The sequence below is a fragment of the Astatotilapia calliptera genome, chromosome 23 (assembly GCF_964374335.1).
Source record: "Astatotilapia calliptera chromosome 23, fAstCal68.1, whole genome shotgun sequence".
Classification (NCBI taxonomy): domain Eukaryota; kingdom Metazoa; phylum Chordata; class Actinopteri; order Cichliformes; family Cichlidae; genus Astatotilapia; species Astatotilapia calliptera.
Window position 1 is genome coordinate 3,285,714 of NC_137443.1, and position 10,030 is coordinate 3,295,743.

Below are 10,030 nucleotides of genomic sequence, written 5' to 3' on the forward strand. Positions count from 1 at the left end.
CACAACGATATGTCACATAAAAAGAGACGAAAGAGACCATAATCAGGGGTTAAAATGCCAAAAGGTGATTGCCTGCCAAAAACTGATTTCCGGTATTTGCTAAAAAAGTGATTGCCTGTATTTAAATTGCCATAAATAACTTGTTGGCTTATAATATCTAAAACATATGTCAAATGTATCCCTCATGAACGATATCAAGTCATCTTGAGCCACAAACAACATTCCTATCTCAACGTAGAAGCCGCAATCAATTTTTGGCAAAGTGACTTTTATATATCCTTTATTTATCCAGTTAAAAAGTCTAATTCACATTAACAAATGCCTTTTTAGGAGTAATCTGGCCAAGAAGACAGCAGGAATTGCAACAAATATAACAATAATTCTATAAAGATACTTCCAAAATGGACTGGATTGGTTACAATGTAGATACAGTAACCCAGAGTCATAAAGATACTTGAAAAACATGTATTTTTTTAATTCTATAAATAACCCCTTTGTAGATCCTTTGTAAATCCTGTTCACTAAAGTCTATTGACCAATATTTACTTATAAAGACATGACACATAAAAAAATACCACATCGAAACATTGGAAATCAATTTTTGGCAGATAACCACTTTTCGGCACAACACAGGAATGGGTGCACATGTCCGTAAGTTGCAGTTGCTGTACTTCAGCATCTAGTTAGCACTACAGAAGAGGACCAAGAGAAGCATAAAAGGAGTGATATTTTTTTAAGTAGCAGGTAATTTCAAATGCAATGTTTTTGTCACCTCAAGAAATGTCAGTAAACACACAAACTGTTTGTGTGTGCAGTTTGTCACACTGTGTGTCTGCTAGCTAAAGAAAGGTAGAGCTGCTGTGAAGATGTTAATTTTACTCAGAGATGGAGAGCGATAAAGACAGGGCAGGAGAGGAAGAAGAGAGGTTATATTTAACCTCTGCTCGGTGGTGTTTGATAAACTGGAAATTTGAATATCAGGTTTGTACATATTATGTTATTTTTTTCATGTTGTAAAATGTGCTGGGAAAAAAACCTGACACAGACTAACCGTGTTATTTAAAGGTTGCATGAAAATATGGAGTTTAGTGCAGGATAAGCTGGTTCGCTTGCAGTAATGTGATGGAATTTAAATAAAGCGTTGTGTTAGATTGGTGCAAAGTGGCTGTGGTCTTCAGAGTTAGGTTACATTAAGTATTGCAAAGATGAATTTGAAGGTAAGCTGATTATACTTGGATTCATTCACTGAATTCCACCTTCATACTGTTTAGTATAACGACAGCATAAACTGTGTCAGTGTAGAGGATGGAACAGGACAACTCATGAAACACCTGCTCACATCTTGTTAAATTCAGTTGTGTTAATCCACAAAGTGCAGTAAACCTCAGAGCAGCAGCAGCCCAGATCATCTGATCACAGCCTGTACACAAAAGAAGATCTACAAGAGCTCAGAATAGAAATTGCGATTCTTTTCCCCACGCTGAGCCACTATAACTGATTTTAGGGTTCCACCACGTGCTGAATCCCGCTTTAACCCTGGGCTATACTCATCTTCTGTTTAGAGGCAAAATCGCCCTCTACAATGTAGGCGACAGAAAATAGATCTCTTTTTTAAAAAAAAAGTTCCTTCTTTTGCGCATTTTAAAAATCACACATATTCTTTATGAGTATAAATACAGAGTGCAAAGTTACATTAAAAAGTTTATTTAGGAACTTTCCAGCAATGTGTTTCACAAGTTTAAAGTGAGGTTAACTTAAGGTGAAGACCTCACTTGACTCTCCCCTGCTACATGTGATACTTGCACTGCTGAGAGAACTGTGAACAGTGGAGTCAGAGCAAACTCTGCTGGGCAAACACTGTCATGACACAGCTTCAAAATGATCTTTTCTGTCCTATTTTCTGTATCTGTGAACCAAAATGTCAGTCTGACTCTGTGTTAGTAACACGAGGATGTTGAGTTTTATCAGCGCCATGTTAATCAGTAATTAAGAGAAGCTGATTTTTTCTACCACTTGCAGTGGAGGTAGTGTTACAACATAACACACACTTTGTTTGAAGAAATATGCAATAAATATTTAACAAAAGCACAACTCTGTTGGTATCACACTTGCACTGCTTTAAAACTCTCACTGTTTTCATCTTCAGGAAATAGTCAAACCTCCTCCTAGCTACTGACAATTCTTCACACAGCAGCAACCGAAAACACACCTTCCTCACAGGAAGCGACGGTTTTGATCAGATCAGAAATGAGTTCAGTTGCCTTAGCAACTAACCAGCACACACACACACACACACACACACACACACACACACACACACACACACACACACACACACACACACACACAAAGAAAAGAAAAAAAAGCCACCCACTCACATTCAAGTTTTATGCTGTCAGAAGGAACCAAAATGGATGAGCTCGGTAAGAACTTTCTGTCATGTTTTACCTTCATGAATGTCCTCAAACTAATCGATGGTACAATTTAAACTGAGGTCGAAACTGTTAGCAAAATCAGGAGTTGGTGTGTTGACACCATGACATCAAGCACAGCCAGTGCTTATGGAGTATTACCACAGTCTTGTGTGTTCTCAGACTGATTTATACAGCAGACTCTAAGTACAATATGTAATGTACTCAATGATCCAGCTCATTAGAAGGAATTTTTATACCACTGTTCTTGTGTTTTACCTCTGATTCTAGGGCTCTACATGTAGCGATTCACTACAAATCAAATACAATGTAACATTTAGAATACAGTAGAATTTTACAAGTCTTAACGAAGTCGTTTAATTCGCATACTGGAAATGAAATAAGGGTGACGGTCAAAAGGTAAGACAAAAAAGAAAAATTCTTTTAATTTCACAATGTCAAAAAATATTTTTCTGAGGTGCGATGATGTTTGAAGATGATGATCTTTACTGACTTACTGACATTGAAAGTTAAAGTCATGTCTTTAACTTTTTAAAATGAACCTTTGTCTTTTTTGCTACTTCTGCTACTTCTATGTAAAATACTTACTCATACAAAGCTTCCCATTTCCCTAGATGTGTGGTTTGTCCTGTGTGAAGGAGTGTTGTATTTGTTGTAACAAATGTCACCAGATTCTTGCAACATTATCACAAGTTTCACTTCTGCAATGTGGTATGCCCTCACTTCCTGAGGAACGCAAGTTGCATGAGCAACCTTAGTCTGCTAGCATCTTGATCTGTGTATTGAAATCCACTGTAACTTACTTCATAGAAAATATTTCACTATACATAAATTATATGCATACAGTCTAACAGTTAACACCCACAAAGGACAATAAGTGTGAAAGAGCAATGTGTGCCGTACAAACGTTATGTAATATGAATATTTGGTTGCATGAGTATTTTTTCTGAGGTTTAAAGATTTATTGTGTGTGTTTCCTGCCGCAGATTTGCTGTTAGAGGAGCTGGCCCTGAATCCAGCGGGTTCAGACAGCGTCCCTGAGAAAAAGAGCAATGATGCAACAAAAAGAGAAGTAAAAAGACAAAACTCATTAATCATTAGCTTATCCTGTTTCTGCTTTATCCCCCATTTCATTTGTAGATGAACCTGGAATTCTAAAGAAAACAACTTAAAACCTAACATGTAATTTAATTTCTTTAAGTACAGAAACTTCAGTATATGTTGGTTGTGTTCGCAGGTGCCAAGTGAAGTTTGTGTTGGAACTACCAAAAATGGAAAAGTCTCAAACTCCTCAAATGTGTACAGGTGAAGTTCAAAGTTGAACCCGATTCATAGTGGTGCTGCATGAAGATCATTAGCTTAATAATTTAAATAATACATTTTAATTAATTTATGTATTTCTTTTTAACATTTTAATGCTAAGGTTTTTCTTTCATTCAGACCACACCCAAAAAGAGGAGAGCAAATACAATGAAAATGAAAGCATTGTTCTTCAGCATATTCTGGCCTTTATGTAGATGTGCTTTATTTTCTTAAGGTCTAAAAGGTTAAGAATTTCCAGTTATATTTTTGCTATGGTTCAGAAATGCAACCATTTCAATTATTAATGATGTTACAGGATGTCAGTTTTGCATTTTAAAACATTCGTGTTTTTCCTCTCTGGGATTTAGTGATGTTCCAACTCCTGTGCCAGCTTTTGTGGAACCTGACTCACCGACTCAGGAGCTGGACTCAATCTTGCAAGACCTGATGGGTCTAGCTGAAGGGGTTAGTACTACCCCAGTGCGGAAATACATATTTTATAAATATTGAAAGTAATCTGTGTTGCCCCTTTGAGCTTATTTATTTAAGTGTGAAGCCTGAAAAACTATGTCTATCTATTTTCAAACATTAGTAAAATGACATGGTTAACAACAGAGGGCAGCATTGTACTTATATCAGACTCAAGCTCTTGGACCAATAAGCATTTTGTTCTTAAACATTAAAAATACTCTGATTAAATATAAAATAAATATAATAGACAGCTAATATATTTTGAGGAAATATGTACATAAAACTGTTATTCCTACATTTTGTACCATAATTTAGGATCTAGAACCTCCAACTGACCCACCATCACTTACACAAAAAAAGCAAACAGAAGGTGGAAAACAGGCGAGCAGCAGCAGCAACACTCCAGCGGCTTCAGATGGAAAAGCCACAACGCAAAGAAAGAAAACGGATATGATAGATGACCTGCTGGGAGGGTTGAGCACTGACTTGGAGAAGATCGGTGTACGGACCACAGCCAAGGGCCACTGTGCTTCCTGCAACAAATGCATTGTAGGAAAGGTACAATCTGGACCTACAGGACACAAAGAAGAGAATTTGTCACACTGGTACCAAATTGTGGAAATTCAAACAAGATGAAAGAGATCAAAACCTCTTGTTCCCTCTTTCACTGACATTTCCTTTCTCCAGATGATCACAGCACTGGGTGAAGTGTGGCACCCCGAACACTTTGTGTGTACGGTGTGTAAGATGGAGCTGAGCACCACAGGCTTCTTTGAGAGAGACGGACGGCCGTACTGTGACAAAGACTACCATCAGCTCTTCTCACCACGCTGTGCCTATTGCAAGGGGCCTATTATGCAGGTGAGGACAACTGTATTCATATATAACCCTGCCTCTGCATAGAAAGTAAGATTAAAATAAAAATAGGTGTTAATATGATCTCCACTAAAGGATGAAATTTCATGTTTTAATGAATTCACTTTGGTGGAAAATGCACATAGAAAATGACCAAAATACCAATCTGGAACTCTCTGGTATCTAAATGTCACTCAAATTCAGCTGCGCTGTTGTTTGATTTAAGCTATAATTTGTTCTGTCATATAGTACATCAATTTATTTACACAATAATCTTTTGAAGATTGGATGATGACATACAGTAGTATGTAATCAATTTTTCTCAACATATCCCACATGTCATTCTAATAGAGAAAACACAAAACCATACTGGGATTCTGCTGCAGACCAAAGTCATTAATCAGAAACTAATGCAGCTTCTTCTATGTTCCACTTTGTGTGTTTCACAATTCACATTTTTGTGTTCCCTGACATTTGAACATGTGAGATGAGACAAACCTTACTAATCCTCAAAGGAAGTAAATTTATGATATATTTTGGGCTGCTTTAGAACATCGTGACAGCTCTGGACCAGACCTGGCACCCAGAGCACTTCTTCTGCGCACACTGCGGAGGCTTGTTTGGAACGGAAGGTGAGAGATTTGTGGATTATTTCTCTCCAATTGAAACCACAACTTTAGCAAATAACTCACTGCATCTTATGCCTATCCTAGGTTTCCTAGAGAAGGATGGGAAGCCATATTGTTGTAAGGACTTCTACTACCTCTTTGCTCCAAAGTGCTCAGGCTGTGGGGAGTCGGTGCGGGAGAATTACCTGACTGCAGCCAATGGCACCTGGCATCCAGAGTGCTTCGTCTGCGCAGTGAGCCTCTTACCTCAGACCACACACACAGCTCTGGCTTGCATACGAGCCTGAGAATAAATGAGAAAAGATACCCGCACGTTAGCTTTATTTGCAACATTTTGACCTCAACGCTGATGAAAACCATATGCCTGATGAATACTCTGCTGTTAGAAATGATGCAGATAAATCAAGGAAGTGTATTCCTCAGTGTGGGTATCTTTTACATTCTCTTCAAATCTATTTCTGTATGTAGCATCTGGTCAAAAATGGTTCAATGTGCAGCTCTGCTTTACTTAACATGTGCAAGTGTAAAACATAAAATGCCATCAGTAGTAAGAGACAAGCAGGAGCAACTGTAATATTAAGAATGTATTCATTGTTTTTCTGGCAGGTACTGAAATATGAGGTCCATAAACCTGACCATAAAACATATAAAGGGCATTTTATTTCTTAATACCTATCACTTAAAATTATAATTAACATATCTTAGTTAATCATTAATCACAAACACCAACTACAACTACTTATTTTATACAAACCAGTCATTATCAATAAGGTCAGTTGTACCTGCTACCTAATAACCTAAAACTAATTCCAGCAGGCTGAAGGTCAGACACTCCATAAAAAAGGATGACGTGGACACTCAAAGGTGGAGACTTTTTAATCAGCCTACTGATACAAATAAATAAAACAGGTCATACAATTTAGGACCCTTGAACTTCCCCGCCACTTTTTCTGTTTCACAGCAACAGTAGAAACGTTTCCATACCATGAGTCATTTGCGTCCTGTAAGCCCCAGATGAAATTCCCCTGAAAGAGCAGTCATTAACACGGCTGTCACAGTGTTATTCTCATCACACATTTGCTAGTCATTAATTGCTTTATTTTGACTGTAATCTGTATGAAATCAGGCTAAAACTGTGACGCAACATCTATTGTTTTAGTCTGTTTTGTCACCAACACTGAGCAAACCAGCCCTTTGATGGACACAGATAACTCAGGTGTTCCAAGGCTTTGGAGCTGCTCATGCTGGTGCATAATAAATGGAACAGTGCCACTGGTGATGTTAAGAGTTACACCTGTGCTTTTACTGCTACGGTATGACAAGTCAAAGTGTCGGCCAAGAGAAACGACCATAATCAAATTCAGTGCTGTACATGTAGGTTCCAATTATGCTTTAGCGGTTATTAACAGATTGTTAAAAGAAACACAGTTGTAACACTCCTTTAGTTTTCATATTAAAGGTCCATGCCATGTGATTTTGTGGCGCCGTCACTTCATTATCTGGCTGTAACAGTCAACCATTTTCCAGGCGCTTGGTTTCCCTTCACATCGTAGACATTTAAAATGAATGATGGATTTAAAGTCTTTTACTTTCTCTCTAAAAGTTATCACTCTGCTGTATGTTAAGCAGTGTTGGGTATGACGTGTGGGTTGGGTTTGGCATCACTGTGTCTAATTGAAACTGTTATAGAAAAATCAAGAAAGTTTAACTGTTGGAAGTTTAAACTTCTTCCTCCATAACACCATGCCTAATTTTACATAACGTTCTATCCTCCCTACTGCCCCTCTTCCTCTACGCAGGACTGCCTGAAGCCCTTCACTGATGGAATTTTCATGGAGCTCAATGGTCGTCCCCTCTGCTCGCTTCACTTTCACTCCAGGCAAGGCACTGTGTGCGGTGGCTGCGGAAAGCCCATCATCGGCCGCTGCATCTCTGCGATGGATCGCAAGTTTCACCCCGAGCACTTTGTGTGTGCCTTTTGTCTGCGGCAGCTCAGCCAGGGCATCTTCAAGGAGCAGAAAGGGAAACCATACTGCTCAGCTTGCTTTGACAAACTCTTTGTCTGAGATTTGCACATGAGTAAGATGTAAATAATACAAAACAACAACAAAAACAACAAAACATTCAAATGCTACATTACTATCTTTGTTGAGTTTAGACTGTCTCGTCTGTGTATGAATGACAAAATAAAATGAAGCAATTGTACAGTCTCTACATTACAATTCATTGTTCTATTTGTATATACAAATTCTCAGTAGATCATATTTAAAAACCATTACGGTGAATTACATGATAAATAGCATGTAACCGTAAGAAAAACATACATTGATCATGGATTAAATGAAGGGAACATGCTAACATTGTTACATAATTAATTAGATGGTTATGAAAAATACAAATTTTCCCCATTATAACAATAAATGTGAGGACTGAATGGTTCTAAAATGTGTATTGCTTGATGTAAAATTTATGGGATTTCATACATCATGATGACAAAATTTATAGGTGGAGTAAGAATAACACATGTGTGCTGTTTTAGTCCACGCTTTCCATTAAGCTACCCTTAGTTTGCCGTAAGACTTGGCAGTCCAGATATGCTCTCTCGCAGTATGGAACCATTTGTCAAGGTGTTTGTCTATGTGGCCTGATAGCTTGTATTGGCAGTAACTGGCACTGAATCGGCATGCCAGCCCGAGTTTCCCCTTACCCTGACTGACCACTTGGCCTCTGGCGTGCACTGAATTCAGACAACCTCTTCATTTTCCACACAGGCTCTTTTATAGCTGTGCACGGAAGATTAATAGAGGTGGTGAGGTTAACAAAGGTGGTTTGAGAAAGAGCTCCTTCACATCACTGCATCTCTTTAGAAACTCATTTTGACTGCTGAGGGATGACAAAACCACAAAGTGTTTTAATGCTTTTTAGGCTGTCGATGTATTTGAGCTCATTTTGTTATTGGCAGATGGTGCGGATGATACGTGACAGCGAAGCATTTGCAGCCCAGTTGGGATGTACTGTTGTTCTAATAGAAGACAGATTTCTTTCGTGTGAATATTGTAATCAGTTCTGCAGAATCACATCATGAGAAAGTTTGGACTAAGCTTTTGAATTCTCTATCACAACTTATGTATTTAAATATATTCACTTCTTCTTTGTCTGATTATTTTTTAGCCAAATTGCTTTTATCTGATATCAAAATTTTGCTGAATTTTTGACTGATGAATCAGTTAGCTAAATAAATTGAAGGCTAGTTTCTTCTAGTATGATGTATTACCAAACTTGCCAAAATGTTTTCACTGTTATTAACCCTAAAATAATGAGTTCAGTGTTATTGTCAGTGCCAAACTGTGTCTTATCTTATCAGTGATCTTCAGATGAACACTGGCTACTTTTCTAAGCTTTCTTAAGTTTTGCTTAAGCAAGCCACTTGTGCTTGCATGTGATGTTAGTGTGTGAGCGGGAATGGAGGTGTGCATTAATCATGCTGTCATCACTTTCAGACCAGGTCCCTTATGGCCTCTACAGAATATAGACCTTGCATCATGGAAGAACTGTGACTGTGTTATGTTCAGTCAAAATCCACAAATGTAAGTGTTTAGTAGTCCAACATTCCTCTGCCCAGATTGCTACCAAGGACTTACTATAATGATTTTTAGAAATGCAAGAAGATGCCTGACACATTTGCTGCTGTGTTTCCAGCATGAGTCATGCACAGAACATCATCTTGGGATATGATCTGATTGAAGACCTTGGCATGTAAACTGTAAAATTTCACCCTGTCATATGATAGTATTACACATATCTCTTTCTGGATGAAGCACTTTTACAAATGATTGCTATTATTTGTGGACCTAACACTCACAAAACTGTGTTATGAATGGAAAAAACCCATAATTTAATGCTATATTTCCACTAATGGCTTCAAAGAACTAAATGTAAACTAACAGTTTAAATTAAGATTTGCAAAAAACACGTGAGCATTACTCACAGCTATCCAGTCTCAAAGCAGTGACTAAATAAAATCTGACATTCACAGAAATATATAGGCGTTATCGTATGCCTTCGACAATATTTTATGGAGGATAGGGAGGAAAAGTGCCCTTTGACACGTTTTAAAAAAAAGAGAAAACATGAAATGCAAGCAGGGGTCTTTTTTAAATGGTGGCTGAATAAAGCACACTCTGTGAAAAGAAGAGAGAGTGTAAGGCAGGTGACATTTACAGCAGTGAAACAGAGTACGGACGGTCTGGGAGCGCACTGGGCCATGAGATGGCAGCTAGAGCTCAATGGGGGACGGAAAAGGAGTGGGGAGTATATCGGGACATAATGGATACTGGTGCT

The 10,030-nt window shown here is 38.1% G+C and overlaps 1 protein-coding gene across 1 annotated transcript; it reads left to right on the forward strand.

The window, feature by feature from the left end:
• The first annotated feature begins 2,255 nt into the window (after positions 1–2,255).
• lpxn (leupaxin) lies at positions 2,256–7,903 on the forward strand. Its single transcript, XM_026160225.2, has 9 exons — positions 2,256–2,423; positions 3,419–3,504; positions 3,670–3,737; positions 4,103–4,199; positions 4,521–4,763; positions 4,893–5,066; positions 5,611–5,692; positions 5,774–5,922; positions 7,489–7,903. The coding sequence occupies exons 1-9, from the start codon at positions 2,390–2,392 to the stop codon at positions 7,753–7,755; spliced, it is 1,200 nt and encodes a 399-aa protein (XP_026016010.1). The 5' UTR covers positions 2,256–2,389; the 3' UTR covers positions 7,756–7,903.
• Positions 7,904–10,030: the final 2,127 nt, after the last annotated feature.